The 17,292-nt window shown below is 41.4% G+C and overlaps 1 protein-coding gene across 2 annotated transcripts in view; it reads left to right on the top strand.

The window, feature by feature from the left end:
- Positions 1-1,241: 1,241 nt before the first annotated feature.
- Positions 1,242-17,292, top strand: part of RRM2B (ribonucleotide reductase regulatory TP53 inducible subunit M2B) — a 33,824-nt gene continuing 17,773 nt past the window's right edge. The window contains exons 1-5 of one of the 2 annotated variants that reach the window (XM_047842412.1): positions 1,242-1,297; positions 1,492-1,567; positions 10,363-10,518; positions 15,357-15,473; positions 16,600-16,733. In XM_047842412.1, the coding sequence (XP_047698368.1) occupies positions 1,520-1,567; positions 10,363-10,518; positions 15,357-15,473; positions 16,600-16,733 (455 nt within the window). In that variant the 5' untranslated portion in view covers positions 1,242-1,297; positions 1,492-1,519. Of the gene's footprint in view, positions 1,298-1,371; positions 1,568-10,362; positions 10,519-15,356; positions 15,474-16,599; positions 16,734-17,292 lie in introns of those variants that run through there. The other variant, XM_047842413.1, reaches the window with a different exon arrangement.

The following is a 17,292-nucleotide window of genomic DNA, read 5'->3' as shown; positions in this document are numbered from 1 at the left end:
AGAAAGAAAGAAAGAAAGGGCGAGCTGTGAGGCATTTTCCAAGCTTCATCTTCTATCCCATCTACCATACTCCACATGGCTATCCACAGAACAGGCGCATGTTGTTTGTGGTTCAAGGCTCCCTCCACATGTCAGCTTCAAGCTACTTCATCTCTTTTCACCTCGCCTTTATTTGCTAGACCAAACCATGCTTTCTTTCGGTCGTAGTTCTCAGATCCGTCCCCCTGAGAGATGGGCAGGAGTCCTTCAATCACACTGTCGTGGCTGTCAGCACAGCGCCTGCCGCCCACGCCCCGGGGAGGGGGAACCTCGTCTCCCCACTACTTCAACTTCTCAGCCTTGAAGAGATCACTCAGGGAGGCGGGGCAGCCCGCCGCTCTCTAGTTAATCAACCCCAGTGAGGTCTCCGAAGGCCGCGCGGCTGCATCTGCAGGAGGAGGGGCACGGCTGTACCCGCCTCACGCCGAGGTCCCGAAGAGCAAGGGACTGCCTCACCAACGCGCTCAGCATAACGCCCCCTTGGTGAGAGCCCAACAGCCGCTTCCAAACGCTCAGTTTGTTGAAACAATTTCCCAGGACTTCCACCACGTCTCCCCGAATTGAGTCCTTTTCCTCCTCCTCCTCCTCACTCTCACGCCCCACCTACCCCATCCACAAACACACTTTTCCCTCAACCGCTTCTTTTCGGTTGCCGAAATACGAAACAAGACAGCCCTTCCTCCTCGTTAATTTTTTAACGGTGCGGTTTTCTTTTTAAGCCAATAGTGTGGCTTTGCCCAACACCGCTTCACATACGAATAGCGTTTGCTCCTCACCTCCTCCAGCGAGTGGTCTTACCGCCCCCCCACCCCACCCCCCCGGCAGTCTCTCAGGACAGGCCGACTTAGCGCGACATACCGTGTTTCTGAGGCAAGGCGAGAGCTAGCTGGAGAATCCGGACCGGGAGAGGTAACCAGGCGCGTCCGGGCACCTCCGGGACCGGGGAGTAGAGCCCGGACCCCGCCAGGCGGGCGGGGCCGAAAGCCGCAGGCCGAATCCCTCACGCCGCGAGCGAGTAGGCGAGGCCCGCGGGTTCCGGGCTGGTTCTGCTGGGGGCCGGCGGGAGGCGGAGCCGGGAGGTCGGTGGGCGGGGCCTCCTGGAGCGGGCGGGGCCTCGAGACGGGGGAGGCGGGGACGGCAGGCGCTGGGAGTCCCTCACTGGGCAGGCGGGAGGCGGGGTCCGCGCAACGGTTGGTGCGGGGTTGGTCGAGGCCGAGAGATGTCCGCAGGCCGCAAGCGAGAGGCGGGGCCGGCCGGAGTAGGCGGGTCCCTGCGGCCGGGAGGCCGGGCCAGGCGCGTGCAGGGGGAGTTGTTCAATCGGCCGGCGAGAAAGCGGAGCCGACGGGAGTGGGAGGGGTCTGTGCAACAGGAGGCGGGGCGGACTCAGTGGGCCAGTGGGCCACCTGGGTCCTGTCAGAGTTGGAGGTGGTCCGCTGCTCTTGGTTCCTTCAGCTCCCGTAGCTCTGGCGGAATCTGCGCGATGGGTGACCCGGAAAGGCCGGAAGCGTCCAGGCCCGAGCTGGGTGAGGTAAATGTTGCTGCCGTTCCCTGTCCCGCCCCGCAGTCACGCCTGGCCTTTAGGTTGCAAATTGCAGCGGGGACCTGCAAGGTGCAGGACAGCTGTAGGAAATTTTACCCATTGTGGTCGGCAATCCGGTGCAGGCCCGGCCGCGAGCCCTCGCCGCAGCCTGGTTTCGTGGTTGTGAGTGCCCGGGAGGCCGTCCCAGGGGAGGAGTGAAGAGGGAGCCGGGTTTCTGCTCCGCCGCTCTGCTCCGGAGCCAGCCAAGGGCAACGCTCTGAGGTTTCAGGCCAGGCCGAGGAGCCCCTCCCCCCAATCCTTGCATGTCTGGAGCTCTGGCTAAGGAAACCCAGGCAAGGAACGAAGACAGGTAGATCTCCTGGAGAAATGCATCCCATCTCTGGGATGGTTAAAAGGAGTGGGAGGACGCAGACAGAAATTGACACAGGTGGATGGGGTGATGATGATAGGTAGAAGGGCGACGCGAAATCCTCACAATGAAAAACCTCAGGTTAGGAGGCCAGATTTGCTCAGACTGGGCCACTTAACTAGCTGTGACTCTATGAGGTGTCAGTTTCCATTTATACAGTGGAAGTGATACTTCTCTCACAGAGGATTAAGTAAAAGGCTTTATGCAAAGTGCCAGGGAAATTGTGGGTGCCTCACAAAACCTAAGTTAACATGTTTATCTTCTGCTTCTATAATAAAAGTACATAATAACAGTAAATCAATTTATTAGACTGTTGTAGGGTAGTTAAAATTGTTGCTTTATAATTTTTGTACCCTGTTACTTTACAAATACTTGTAAACCGTTTGTGTCCAAGAGAAATACTTTTTGCATTTATCTTGAACCTGTTGCTGTGTGTGGTATCTTCAAGTTTCAGCTTACAGAGACTCATACTTCGCCCTACATTTCTTTAGAAAGTTGTAGAGTCCAGATTTGGGGTTTTATTTTATTTGATTTTGATTTTGTAAACACTTAGTAACTAATTCACAACTTGTAAATATTCCTTAAACTCTTTCTTGTCCCTTTGAAACAAATACATTGAGTACCAATATCCCCACTCCAAAAGGACAATTCAGAGTTTTCTTTTTGTGCTAATGGCACCAGCAATGATTCAGACTTAAGACCTAGAAGTTAACTTTTGTTTATTATCCCTTTCTCAATGACACAGGCCCACAAAGACAGAAGCAGAACTTTAGCTCTGGAATGAATTCTAGTGAGCATCTGGTCCAAAAGTTTTTAACTTGAGATGCCGGGATGCCTTAAGCACTCTGTTTCTCTAGATATGATGGTGTAGCATGGGCCACCTGCATTAGAATCAACTGGAGTTGTAAAAAGTATAAATTACAGGGCCTACATTCCAGACACAGTAAATCTAAATCTCTTAGGATGGATTTGGGCCTGCATTTTTAACAAGTACTTCAGGTGATTCTGGTTCACGTATTTTAAGAAACACTGCCTTAAAGCATTCATAGATGGGCTTGCAGGGGGTTTATGAATCAATCTCCTGGAGTTTATAGATTTTGTATGTGCATATATGAATCTCCTGAGAAAGAGGTCCTTGGCTTTCATCAATTTCTCAAAGTGAACTATCATTAATCCAATTGATAGTACTGTTTTCAAGGTAAGAAAGTTTAGGCCAGAAAAGGTAAATGACATACCCAGGACCATATGACTGAACAGTGGAGCAGGGCTTAAAACCAAGTTCTTGCTTGTGGGCCAGTATTCTGTTTTGTCAGATCTGGTGGGAATAGAAAAATGAAAATGAAAGTGACACCTGGGCAAATACAAATAGTATATGACTACATCAGCATCCAAATAGTTGTCTTCACTCAATCTTCTCCAGGCCAAGGCAAACAAGTGAAAGTGGTGGGATTGGGGCTGTTTGGGAGGGAGGGGCCTGATAGCATGCCAGCCTAGACCAGTGAATGGTGAGGACTAGCTGGGGAATCTGCCCTGGCATGTCCTGTTGTGATGAAGTGACCAGAAACTAAGGCAGGCATGCCAGCCTAGAGGTGAGGAATGGTGAATGGTGAATGGTGAGGACTAGCTGGGGAATCTGCCCTGGCATGTCCTGTTGTGATGAAGTGACCAGAAACTAAGGCAGGCAGGATCTAGGGTCACCATTCTGGATGAGACCATAGAATGTTGCCAAGGAATGCCCGTGTGGAACTTTATTTCAGGGTTTTATCACTTCATACCTGTGCAGCTACAACAAATTGTCTACCTTCAGACTTACCCACTGTTTAATCCTTTTTTTTTTTTTTAACCATTACTAAATTAATCCTTCACTAAACCAGTGCCTCTATGTCACTCCTCCCAAGTAAAAATTCTTGAGAGGGTCCCGATTCGCATCAAAAATGGCCAATCCCTTAGGCTGGCAAAGCCCTTATAAGCAGCTTTTTCATGCTAACCACCACATCTTAACTCAGGCTGCCATTTGCACCTTTGAGATCAATACCATAGTTGCTACCAACATCTAGGGTTTTTTTTTTTTCTTTTCCAGCTCATTCTGCACATAGGTATCCAATGAATCCTCCTCATGCCACTCCTATTCATGTTAATTTATATTCAGAAACTCTCCATGACCACCCACAGGAATGATTTTCAAACTGCCCCACAATGAATGCCAGTCCCTGGGGGCTAGAGAGCAAGTGGTGAGAGTTGGAATATGAACCTCTCAGTCCCCCAGATGTTCGAAAATCTTTGGCCCACACAATTAATTCCTAACCTCTTAACCTGATTGATATCCAGAGTGTGGATCCTTTAGAGTTCTCTGTTTCATCTGTTGACAGAGCATGGCTTTAGCCAAATCAGATCACTTCTTTGCGTTTGATTGTCCTACATTCGTCTCAGCCACTTTTAATCCCAGCTGGCTCCTCTTCCATCTGTCCTTTCAATGTCTGCGTTTTCTAGGCAGTTCCTCAGCCATGCTGCTTCTCTAGATGTTCTCCCAGGATAATCCCTTTGGTGACTACTAATGGGATAGGTCACCACCACTCCTCTGCCGCAGTGTTATATTTTTAGTTGCCTTCTGGATATCTTCAAATTGAACAAATTATGTTTTTTATTGACCAAGTTGACCTTTTAAAAACTATTGCGTTTGTAACTCTTTATTGTTGTTATGGCTCGGGTCTGTGGGGGAGTTCATTCAAATTAAGCTTTTGTTAAACATCTAATGTGAGAAGCAAGAGTTTTTGTCTGATTTATTCAGTTATTCTCCAGATGCTGAACACTTTCTCTGTCTCTCATTTCTTGTTATGATCATCCAGTTGCTGGACCCATCAAGGGCATCTTCAACTCTTCCTTATCCTGTAACCTAAAATCCAAAATTTTAACAAGAATGATTAATTCTACTTCTGACTGTCTCTTTTGTTTGTTTTTTAATTTTATTTTTTATTTTTTAAAATTACATCCAAATTAGCATATAGTGCAACAATGATTTCAGGAGTAGATTCCTTAGGGCCCCTTACCCATTTAGCCCATCCCCCCTCCCACAACCCCTCCAGTAACCCTCAGTTTGTTCTCCATATTTGTGAGTCTCTTCTGTTTTGTCCCCCCTCCCTGTTTTTATATTATTTTTGTTTCCCTTCCCTTATGTTCATCTGTTTTTTCTCTTAAAGTCCTCATATGAGTGAAGTCTTAGGATTTTTGTCTTTCTCTGACTAATTTCACTTAGCATAATACCCTCCAGTTCCATCCACATAGTTGCAAATGGCAAGATTTCATTCTTTTTGATTGCCGAGTAATACTCCATTGTATGTATATACCACACCTTCTTTATCCATTCATCCATCGATGGACATTTGGGCTCTTACAATACTTTGGCTATTGTTGATAGTGCTGCTGTAAACATGGGGGTGCACGTGTCCCTTCAAAACAGCACACCTGTATCCCTTGGATAAATGCCTGGTAGTGCAATGGCTGGGTTGTAGGGTAGTTCTATTTTTAGTTTTTTGAGGAACCTCCATACTGTTTTCCAGAGTGGCTACACCAGCTTGCATTCCCACTGACTGTCTCTTAAAGCAGTCTTCTTTTGTTTCCACTGCTGGTACCCTAGTTCAGGCAGGATATGGGTAGGGTAATAATCTTTAAATTGTTCTCTCCACCTGCAATTTCTCTTCTAATATGACCACATTTCTGGAAAAGTGATCTTAAAAGACAGACCTGATTATGTCTCTTGTCTAATTAAAAACTTTCTAAGTCTTGGGACACCTGGGTGGCTTAGTCAGTTGAGCGTCTGACTTTGGCTCAGGTCATGATCTCACGGTTCTTGAGTTCAAGCCCCACGTCAGGCTCTGTGCTAACAGCTCAGAGCCTGGAGGCTGCTTCAGATTTTGTGTCTTCCTCTTTCTCTGCCCCTCCCCACCCCAACAATAAGTAAACATTAAAAAAAAAAAAAAAAGGATTTAGAAACTTTCTAAGTCTCCTAATAGTCTATGTGATAGAGGCCAGATGCTAAAGTGTTATATATCAAAACAGAACACTTTCAACATTTTTTGAAAACCAGCATCTTAGGGGCGCCTGGGTGGTGCAGTCGGTTGGGCGTCCGACTTCAGCCAGGTCACGATCTCGCGGTCCGTGAGTTCGAGCCCCGCGTCGGGCTCTGGGCTGATGGCTCGGAGCCTGGAGCCTGTTTCAGATTCTGTGTCTCCCTCTCTCTGCCCCTCCCCCGTTCATGCTCTGTCTCTCTCTGTCCCAAAAATAAAATAAACGTTGAAAAAAAAAATTAAAAAAAAAAAGAAAACCAGCATCTTAATAGCCATTTAACATGCAAAATACATACCTACCTTAACTTCAGATAAAGCTTAGAGACAAAGTATATATTTTAAAAGTGAAAAGTTAAAATTTTTTGCTTGTTTCATTTCAGCAGAATGATGACTTTGAGGTAAAAAAGAAAGTGTCAAAACAGTTGTATCAAAATGACTATAGAAAAACCACTGTGGCAAAATTCATGTATATTTACACTGACAGCCCTCTTCCCATGGCTTTAATACCTGACCGTATTTTCCAAACAAAATTGTAAGCCCAACACTAATAGATAAAATCCACCTTTGTTTTATTAGTATAATTTTACTTAAGTTAATGTATAGAACATTACTTATAAAATCAATTAATAGAATAGTGAGGCTGTTTTGATGAACCCATCATTTTGAATTGGGGTACAGATGGTAAGTGAAGATTTATATCAAACTTAGCAAACAATTTCTTTGCATATTTATCACAAGTTGTGTGGTTTTTTTTTTTTTAAGTTTTTATTTATTTTAGAGAGAGATCACAGGCAAGCAGGAGAGGGGCAGAGAGAGAGGGAGACAGAGGATCTGAAGCAGGCTCTGTGTTGACAGCAGAAAGCCCAATGCAGGGCTCAAACTCACAAACCACATGTGAGATCATGACCCGAGCCGAAGTCGGATGCTCAACCAACTGAGCCACCCAGGGGCCCCTTATCAAAGTTTTCTTAATCAATTTACTACTAGTCAGTCTTGTGGATTTACCAACCCTATAAAATAAGTGGACAGCCACTGGCTTTAGAATGTAAGAGTAGTAGATTCTTCTCTGATGCACCCACATACTTCTGTTCCCACTGGCTGAGTTATACCTTACCAAATCAGTTGTCTTGTTTCCAATCTCATTTATAATACCTATTGGATTTGCATTGTAATTATTATAATTTAATTAAATGTGTAAACTATGAGAATGAGAAGGAAGTTGTTTCTGTGAAAACTTAAATTGGAAGCTATGGAGAACTCAGTGAAGATGACTCATTAAAAACAAATTCTGTAGAAGAGATGTAAACAAGACAAGTATAAAAAGATTGGGAGGGAATCCTACAAGAGATAAGGACTCTGCACTCAGTGTTCCACCTTAAGTATGTTAAAACTAGAAAGTGTAAATGATGTGTTATATCATGTTTATGTCAGAAAGACTTGGGAGTCCAATCAGTGAGCCAAATTGACAACAACAAAAAGCTTTGACTTTATAGCAGAAAATGAGTAAGTAAATGTAAATTACATGTTTTAAGTTAAATACTTTAAGGCATATATCATTTTCTTATGATTCCTTCCTTTAGCCAATTTCTAACTGCCAGTTTGGATCACTTTGCATAAAAGGGCTTCTACTGTTTTATTATTATTATTGTACTATTGTTTTATCCTTTTTGTTTGGTTTTGAAAAAAATCTAGGTTCACTCCTGAAAAACAAATACAAATGATTACAGATTCTGTTTGTTTGTTTTTGTTGTTTTTTTAAACTGCCCGTCTCTTAATCTCATGTGTTCTTTAGTTAATCAGAGATGGCTAGAGAAACTTTTATCTGAGGTCTCTCCCCCTCCCCGCCCAAAAAAGGAAAGAAAAATGACAACCTGGAAACACAAGTGCATGCATTCGTGGCATTCTTTCTGTATATACAGACCATCTGTTGTGTTTTAACCTGTTAAAATTGTAGTAAAAAATATTTCATAATGAAATTTTAATCTAGCATCTGTGACATTAGAGGGACCCAGAGTTCTTTAGAACGTATTGAGAAAGTCATCGGGAAGTGTTCTCTGCTTTTTTTTTTCTGGTTTCTTCTCCTTCTATTGTCCCACACATACGGTAAGGTCTAGATTTAGAAAGTACATGCCATCGTGACTTTTTTTCACATTGCTTTCTCTTGTAAAATTCTTAGGTCCATAGAGGATATTCTAGAAAACCTAGACCTCTGGGATGTATGCCCTTCCTGACATTGTATTAAAGTGTGTGTGGGTTTTTTTAAGGATCATGGAAATAAGTAATGTGTCATTTCTAGTCCAATTCAGAGGTTTATGTTGATTAAACCCTCCTCTCTTCATACTGCAAACTCTTTCATAATGCCTTCCTAATCCAACTACTTCTCTTAACAGTTCACAAATTATCAGAACGGAACAGGAAGAATATATGTTCAAAAGTGACTTTCATTCCAATTTAAAGGTGCTAGTCTTCTGCCGTTTTCAAAGATTCTGACATTGATCAATTAATCAGCATTTAAAAACTTTCAGGGCCAGAGTGCTTAGCTGCTACACGGTTACTGCTTATGATGGTTCACATAGCAAATACACTGAAGGTAAAGAATTCCAGCTCCAAATATATACCTGTACCCCAGTGACAAAATATATAAAAGCGACACAAACAAAAAACGACTTCCATTTTAAAAATTTGCTTGAATATTTGGGGAATGAATATCAACTAAATCCCAGGTACTGTGCTAGGTTCTAGGGATTCCACAAGAGTAAAGTTAGTTTTTACTCTCGAGAAGCCTAGTCTAGAGGAGACTACAGACGAATAATAAGGAATTAAATTACAGTGAACTATGTGCCGTGTGGGGGACCAAATCCCCCCTTTAGGGGCCTGGGGGGAAGGAAATGTGGGAGTACTCGGAAAAGGCTTGATTTGAGTGGTTGTTAGGGTATCTCACTGATGTATTGTGGTCTTATGTTAAATTGAATTCTAAAGGTATCCAGTGATTTGAGTACAGGATAAAGAGAAATTAGCAGCCCCTTCACTTACTTAGCTAATGTGTATTGATGTTATGCTTGACACAGTACTCTGGGAACACCACAATAAATAAAAACTGCTTTCTACTCCCCAGGGCTCAAGTGCTTTATCTGGGGAAGCCTACACCTTCAAATAAGCAGTTATGAAATAAGACAGTCTAAAAAATAAGAGCATAAAAAACAAAAAAAAACAAAATATGAGTCTATATATACTATAGTGGCAGTATGTGTGCAGTGTATAAGCCCTACCTGTATTGGGATAGCCTCAGGCTTCAATTTTGAGCCTTTTTCTCATCTTGCTTTGCTTTAGTTTCATCTGTGAGAGTACACTTGCTTCGGAGAGTTGTGGTTGGTGGAAGCAATGAAAAGGATGAAGGAACATGATGGGCCTGGCACTGGAGAAAAAGAGTTTGAATTAGGAGTCTGGAATAGAGATGTATCCCAATAATCTTGATTTATCTATTTTTTAGCCCATTTGTATGTACTTTGTATATATTCATTCTCATGCAAGGCACAACTCTTCTGATACTCTTGCTGACTGTTAAAAAAACAAAAACAAACAAAAACAAAAACCTGGCACTGTCCCCTCGGAATGCCATCATTTCCAGGTTGTATGTATATAGGTGTGTGCTTCTCACTCAATTCTACAACGCTTTGAGCCAGCCCACAGTAAGACCATCTGTAGTAATGTTAACAAGCAAATAGTAATAACCAATTGGTAAATGGGAAGGTTCAGATGAGCAAAAGTTGATAAATTGTTGGTAAGGAGTTTTCAGTTAAGTATTCTAATATTTCAGTTCAGATTAGGAAAAAAAACCCATTAAAATAAGAAAGTAGCTTATAATAGTAGCCTATTCATGCCAGCATCCTATCTCTGAGAAAGACACTGAAGGGACATTTTGTGCACAGACTTAGAGATTTGCCCACCATGACACTTAGGGATCTAGTTTTGTGCTTATCCTTAAAGTAGCAATAATGACAATTTTGCTGAGTGCTCCTTATGCACCAGGGTTGGTTTAAAGCACTTTTAACCATTAAGATTAACCTGCGAGTTAAGTGTTATTTTACTGATAAGGAAAAAACCAAGGCTCAGAGAAGTTAAGCAACTTTCGATGGTCACAGAACTAACCAAACACTATTAACCAGGTACCAGATAACAGCAAGGATTCAGCCCAGGCAGACGGACTCCTCAACCTGTGCTGTCTGTTTAATTCCCCCAAATTGGTGTTTAGATATGTATAAAGAGGTAATGTCTACACAGAATGTGTGTGTGTATTTTATTTTCCAAAGAGGTTGTCTTCAGATTCCAATGAAAATGAAGTGAAGTCAAATGAAGAGCCACTCCTACGAAAGAGTTCTCGCCGATTTGTCATCTTTCCAATCCAGTACCCTGACATTTGGAAAATGTATAAAAAGGCACAGGCATCCTTCTGGACAGCAGAAGAGGTAAGTGGCATTACCTTTGACAGCAGTCATATTCTAGTGCAGTGTTCATATCTTCTGTCATAGGACGTTGAAAAATGTTAACTTATATTGTAAGATACGTTGGATAAGATCAGTTGTTTAAGATAATGTTTGAGGGGCGCCTGGGTGGCGCAGTCGGTTAAGCGTCCGACTTCAGCCAGGTCACGATCTCGCGGTCTGTGAGTTCGAGCCCCGTGTCGGGCTCTGGGCTGATGGCTCAGAGCCTGGAGCCTGTTTCTGATTCTGTGTCTCCCTCTCTCTCTGCCCCTCCCCTGTTCATGCTCTGTCTCTCTCTGTCCCACAAATAAATAAACGTTGAAAAAAAAAATAAGATAATGTTTGAAATTGATGAAACTAAATAACAGTGTTCTCCAATGTTTTATGTTTAGACTGCCGTCTATGCCTGTAAACATGATTCCTGCTGCAAAAGTGGCCTCAGTCTCCCAGGCTTTTACTTTCAATATATTTTAGAACATTTTCTATTTTTTTAATTAATTATTTTATTTTTATTTGAGAGAGAACATCAGGGGGGGAGGGGGTGGCAGAGGAGAAAGACACACACACACACACACACACACACACACACACACACAGAGAGAGAGAGAGAGAGAGAGAGAAAGAGAGAGAGAGAGAGAGAGAAAATTTTAAGCAGGCTCCACGCCCAGCACAGAGCCCAACCTGAGGCTCTATCCCACGACCCTGGGATAATGACAGGAGGCAAAATCAAGAGTCAGACGCTTAACGGACTAAGCCACCCAGGTGCCCTAAACATTTTCTATTTTTAAAGAGACTTTTGATTTGCTATGACCAAATAAATCTAGTCTCTATTTATGGCCAGCAGAATAAAAAAAATTCATCACAGCCAAAAAATGGCGGTGAAAGCCTTGGAGACCCTGCTTTCCATTGAGAGACTTACCTGTTGTGCAGAAAGAGCTGTGCCAGGGAATCTGACCACTAAGGCAGTGCTCTCCCTTCTGAGCTGTCAGCTGGAGCTCCTCCCAGTCTGGCCCCGCCTTCAGCCACATCAAACCTGGCGCTGCTGCTCCAACAGACAGGGTGGCTGTAGAATGCTGTATGTTAGGGGCATTTTCCATCTTGAAAAAGAGTTGAAAACAGTAAGTTAGAATCCTTGCTGGTTTGGTAAGGACAGGTGGTCATGTAAGTGGTTGCTCCATAGTTTGAACACACAAATAGTCATTATGTTCCTCTCTGAATATAATGGATGATACTTGCACACTTGCTCTGTGTGTACGTGTGTATTTATCTATATAAATAGAACCAAATCTATCTAAATATATCCATTTGTCTATTTTTCAGAAGATTGATTTCACACATGTAAACATGCACTGTTAAGAATCGAGGCCCTGGGGGCGCCCAGATGGCTCAGTTGGTTAAACGTCTGACTTCAGCTCAGGTCATGATCTCATGGTTTGTGGGTTTGAGTCCTGCATCCTGTGAGCTTGAGCCCCGCTTCGGGTGGGTCCCTCTTCACTCTTTCCCTCTCTCTCTCTCTGGCCCCCATGGATTCTCTCTTTGCCCTTCACTCACTTCTCTCTCTCTCTAAAAAAAGAAAGAAAGAAAGAAAGAAAGAAAGAAAGAAAGAAAGAAAAAAGAAAAAAAAGAAAAGAAAAAAAAAGAAAAGAAAAGAAAAGAAAAGAAAAAAGAAAAGAAAGAATGCAGGCTCTGGAGCCAAACTGCTTAGGTACCAATCCTGACTCTACCACTTACTAGCTGTGGAACCGGGAACATTGGTTAACTTCTCACAGTCCTCATTGGAAAATCAGAAGGCATGAATTGTTGAAGCTTCTATTACACTAATTTTACCCACTTATCCATCTGTGTTATATTGTTAACATCTTTGTTATATTATAATTAACATACAGAGCAAAAATCTGAAACAAAATAAAACCCCAGTATTTTCAAATTGGGTCGTACTGCTTGGCATGTCTGATTGTTTCTAACTGTCGTTTTTAGGAGGTGTTTTGTTAGATATGGTTAACTGAACAAATGGAGTACACAGGTGGCTTTTTCACTCGTCATGTTAAAAAGCTACTTGTGATACTTGGGTTTCTCAGAATTCATTTGAAAATTACTTGCATCTTTTAGCAAATATAATACATGTTGTATTATGACTAAGAAATACTAATTTAAAAAATTAAAATACATAGGTTGGTACATATTTTATAGGAAGTTTATAGGAAGATTTAAATACCCATTAAAAATTTTTTTTAAGTTTATTTTCATTTTTGAGAGAGAGAGAGAGAGAGAGAGCATGAGTGGGGCAGGGGCAGAGACAGAAGGAGACACAGAATCTGAAACAGGCTCCAGGCTCTGAGCTGTCAGCACAGAGCTTGACGTGGGGCTCGAACTCATGAATTGTAAGATCATGACCTGGGTTGAAGCCAGACACTTAACTGACTGAGCCACCCAGTTGCCCCTAAATACCCTTCTTAAAAGGAAGTAAGACACATTTAGTTTCACATATTTTTCCTTCATACATATTATGTTAGTTCCAATTTAGTCATTGTGTTATCTGTAGTTTAGGATTATTCCTAAATATGTCTGATCATCAGAAATCTTGATTCAGAAGTAAAAGGTCTAGGGTTTGGGTTTTTCTTTTAAAGCTACCAGGCAGTTCTAATAACGAGTAATTTAGGATCAGTATTTAGATACTGAAATTGAGAATAAGTGAAACTTATAAGACTATTTGAAGTTGAGTGTTTGAAGGGGTAAGTTTAATGTTTAAGAGTGAGCATATTATAGTATTAAAATTTAATATCAGGAGTAGAATACACAAAAACTAAGAAGGTACCCTTAAGTTAATCCTGAGTTGAGCTCTTAAGAGAATAGGATCTGGTTATTAGCTTGCATGTTTTAAAAGATATATACAACATATCCCCCCCCCCCCCCCCCACCACCACACACACACACACAACAGCATTGTATCTCTTAACACTTTTTACAGTGTCTGGCATGTTGTAGGTGCTAAGTAAACATTTAAAGAATAAAGTAACAGGAAAAAGGATTTCAAAAAAGAACACAAATAATGAACATTAATCCTTTTTGGAATGGTGAAAGAGATTAGGGCTTCGTAAGAATAAATAAAAGGAGGACAAAGGACAGTTATATATTTCAAATGTTTATGAAGTTATTGTGAAAAATACTTCAGAGATCTTCCTAAGACAAAATAATATCTACAAGGTACATTTAAATCCTATTTTAAATTATAGAGTCCATCAAACTCTAGAGTACCTTCCTCTATTAACTGCAAGGACTAGTTCTAATAAGCATTTTCAGAAATATTTCTATTCCCAGAGGAAGCCATACCTGTAAATAACTTTAAAACCTGGGTCGTTACATGCCTGGCATTACTTTCTGGGTATAAAAGTAGATTAGCTGCCCGTAAAGTAGCAGCTACTATTGCTTACTAGGTAGTTAATCTAACACTACAGTAAGTATTATATACCATGTTAAAGCAATGGTAGCTGAAAGTCATTAGTTTATTCTGCCTCAGTTCCTTTTTTTTTTTTTTTTTTAATTTTTAAATGTTTGTTTATTTTCGAGAGAGAGAGAGCAAGCAGGGGAAGGGGAAAGAGAAAAGGAGACAGAATCCGAAGCAGGCTCCAGGCTCTGAGCTGCCAGCACAGAACCCATCATGGGGCTCAAACTCATGAACCGCGAGATCATGACCTGAGCTGAAGTTGGACGCTTAACCAACTGAGCCACCCAGATGTCCCTGCCTCAGTTCTTTCTTGATCAGTTTTTAATCTCTTTACCCCCTTTGGCCCTTCCTTCATTTTTTCTAGAGCCACTAGATTGTTTTTCTCCCTAGATTTATTAAGATATAATTTACCTAAAATATTGTGTAAGTTTAAGGTGTACAACATACTGATTTGATACACATATATTGCAAAATATGTTAACTGACACCTGCATCCTGTGCAATAATTACCGTTTCTTTTTTTTTTTTTTAATTTTTTTTTCAACGTTTATTTATTTTTTTTGGGACAGAGAGAGACAGAGCATGAATGGGGGAGGGGCAGAGAGAGAGGGAGACACAGAATCGGAAACAGGCTCCAGGCTCTGAGCCATCATCCCAGAGCCTGACGCGGGGCTCGAACTCACGGACCGTGAGATCGTGACCTGGCTGAAGTCGGACAATTAACCGACTGCGCCACCCAGGCGCCCCTACCGTTTCTTTTTTGTGGTGATGATAGTTATGCTAATTTTAATACTTTGAAAGAATATCCTGGCCGGTTTCTAAGTCAGAATATAGAGTCCTTCATAATGTTTTTATTGTGTTCCTTTGTAATAGTCTTGTCGGTTTGGGTTGCTATAATAATACATTAGACTGGATGGCTTACAAACAACAGAATTTTATTTCTCACAGTTCTGGAGGCTGGGAATTCCAAGATCAAGTCTCTGGAAGATTTGGTACCTGGTGAGGTCTCAGTCCCTGGTTCAGAGATAACTGTTTACTTTCTGTGTTTCACATAGCAGAGGAGGTGCGGAAGCTCTCTGGGGAGTTTTTTTATAAGGGCACTAATCTCATTCATGAGAGCTCCCCACTCATGACCTAACCACCGCCCAAGACTGCACCTCCAAATACCATCACATTGGGCATTAGTTTCAAATATATGAATTTGGTGGGGGAACACAAACATTCAGTCTATAGCAGTTATGTTAACATTTTTTCCTTTTTCAAATTTTATTGCTACTGAGATGTCTCTCCCGAACTTTGAGATGAAAGTTAGTTTTCTAAACACTTTGAGAAGAATTAAACACCAAGTTAAAATTCTTGCAAATCTTTTTATTTCCAGGTTGACTTATCAAAGGATCTCCCTCACTGGAACAAGCTTAAATCTGATGAGAAGTATTTTATCTCTCACATATTAGCGTTTTTTGCAGCCAGTGATGGCATTGTGAATGAAAATTTGGTAAGGTTTTTGTTTTATTTCTGTTTCCATTCAGAAGCTAAATCATGATAATAGTGTTAAAACAGTCCGAGCCTGAAAAATAATGTCTAGGAAATTAAGTGGATGTAGCTTAACTCTCAGAAATGTTTTTCTGATGAAGTGTCAGAGAAAAGGATACATTTCTCCCATTTGACCAGCAAAATATCATGAAATCAAGCGTATTGTGCCAATCAAAACTACTTACAATGCATAGGCCTGAGTTTGATTTTTACCCTTAGATAGTAACCTTAATAGAGAGCCTGCACCTTAATAACCTTTCTAGAACTGTGTAATTGAGCTCTACATTCTGGTTCCCCTTGTTTAAACTTGTATTCTGGTTGGCCAGGAGGCATGCTTTCTTGTTAAAGAGAATTAGAAAGATACAAACTTTCATCGTGAATTAGAAGGGGTTTTGTTCAATCTATCAGCTGTTGGGGAAAACAAAAAGACTTAAGGTCAGTTTTACAAAGCAAAGTATTTACTTTTGATGTTCTACGATGTACTTGGCTATATGGAGTATCTCTACTTAATAGATTAATTCATTTAATTGCTTAAGAATACATGATGCAACTGGATCCTGAGAAACTTAACAGAAGACCATGGGGGAGGGGAAGGGAAAAAAAAGAGAGGGAGGGAGGCAAACCATAAGAGACTCTTAAAAACTGGGAATAAACTGAGGGTTGATGGGGGGTGGGAGGGAGGGGAAAGTGGGTGATGGGCATTGAGGAGGGCATCCGTTGGGATGAGCACTGGGTATTGTATGGAAACCAATTTGACAATACATTTCATATTAAAAAAATATTTTAGAATATTTAATGCTTTGGCAAATTGTGCATAGTATTAAGTGAGCAAAATAGATAATAAAAGATATAGGTCTGAATCATTTGTATATATGCATAAAATAATTTGAAAAAATACATTATGCAACTAATTTATTGTGGAGGATTGATAGATAAACAATACTGCTTAAAATAATCTGTAAGTTCTGTCTAACCTGTTCGTGGCATGACATAATTTTTAAATGATAATTATGATGTCCAGATTCTGACTTGCAATGTTTAATGAGAGCCCACAGAATTGGATATATATGTTTCCCTTATTTTCATAGGTGGAGCGCTTTAGTCAGGAGGTTCAGGTTCCAGAGGCTCGCTGTTTCTATGGCTTTCAAATTCTCATCGAGAATGTTCATTCAGAGATGTACAGTTTGCTAATAGACACGTACATCAGAGATCCCAAGAAAAGGTATTACCACTGGGATTTTATTTACAAAGGTTTATGCTATTGCTTATGTTAAGAGCAGAACTGGGGCATCCAGGTGGCTCAGTCGGTTGAGCTTCTGACTCTTGATTTTGGCTCAGGTCATGATCTCAGAGTCCTGGGATCAAGACCCCTGTCAGGCTCTGCACTGAGCATAGGGCCTGCTTGGGATTCTCTGTCTGTCTGTCTCTCCTTCTGCCCATCTCCTCTGTTTGCATGAGCACTCTTGCTCTCTCTCCCTCTCTCAAAAAAAAAAAAAAAAAAAAGGCAGAATTTACTCCAAAACTAAATGTTAGGGAAAGATTATTCAAATGTTTTCTATCGTTTAATAATGTGTTGAGTTTAAAAAAAAAAACAAAAAACTTGTATAGGGGCATCTGGGTGGCATAGTCAGTTGATCTCACAATTCATGAGTTTGAGCCCCATGTCTGGCTTGCTGCTGTCAGTGCAGAGCCTGCTTTGGATCCTCTGTCCCCCTCTCTCTCTGCCCCTCCCCTGGTGACACTCTCTATCTCAAAAATAAGTAGACATTAAAAAAAAAAAA

This window comes from Prionailurus viverrinus, chromosome F2 (genome assembly GCF_022837055.1).
Source record: "Prionailurus viverrinus isolate Anna chromosome F2, UM_Priviv_1.0, whole genome shotgun sequence".
Lineage (NCBI taxonomy): Eukaryota > Metazoa > Chordata > Mammalia > Carnivora > Felidae > Prionailurus > Prionailurus viverrinus.
The sequence above is the reverse complement of the archived record's forward strand: the minus strand, read 5'-3'. Positions and strand labels throughout refer to the sequence as shown.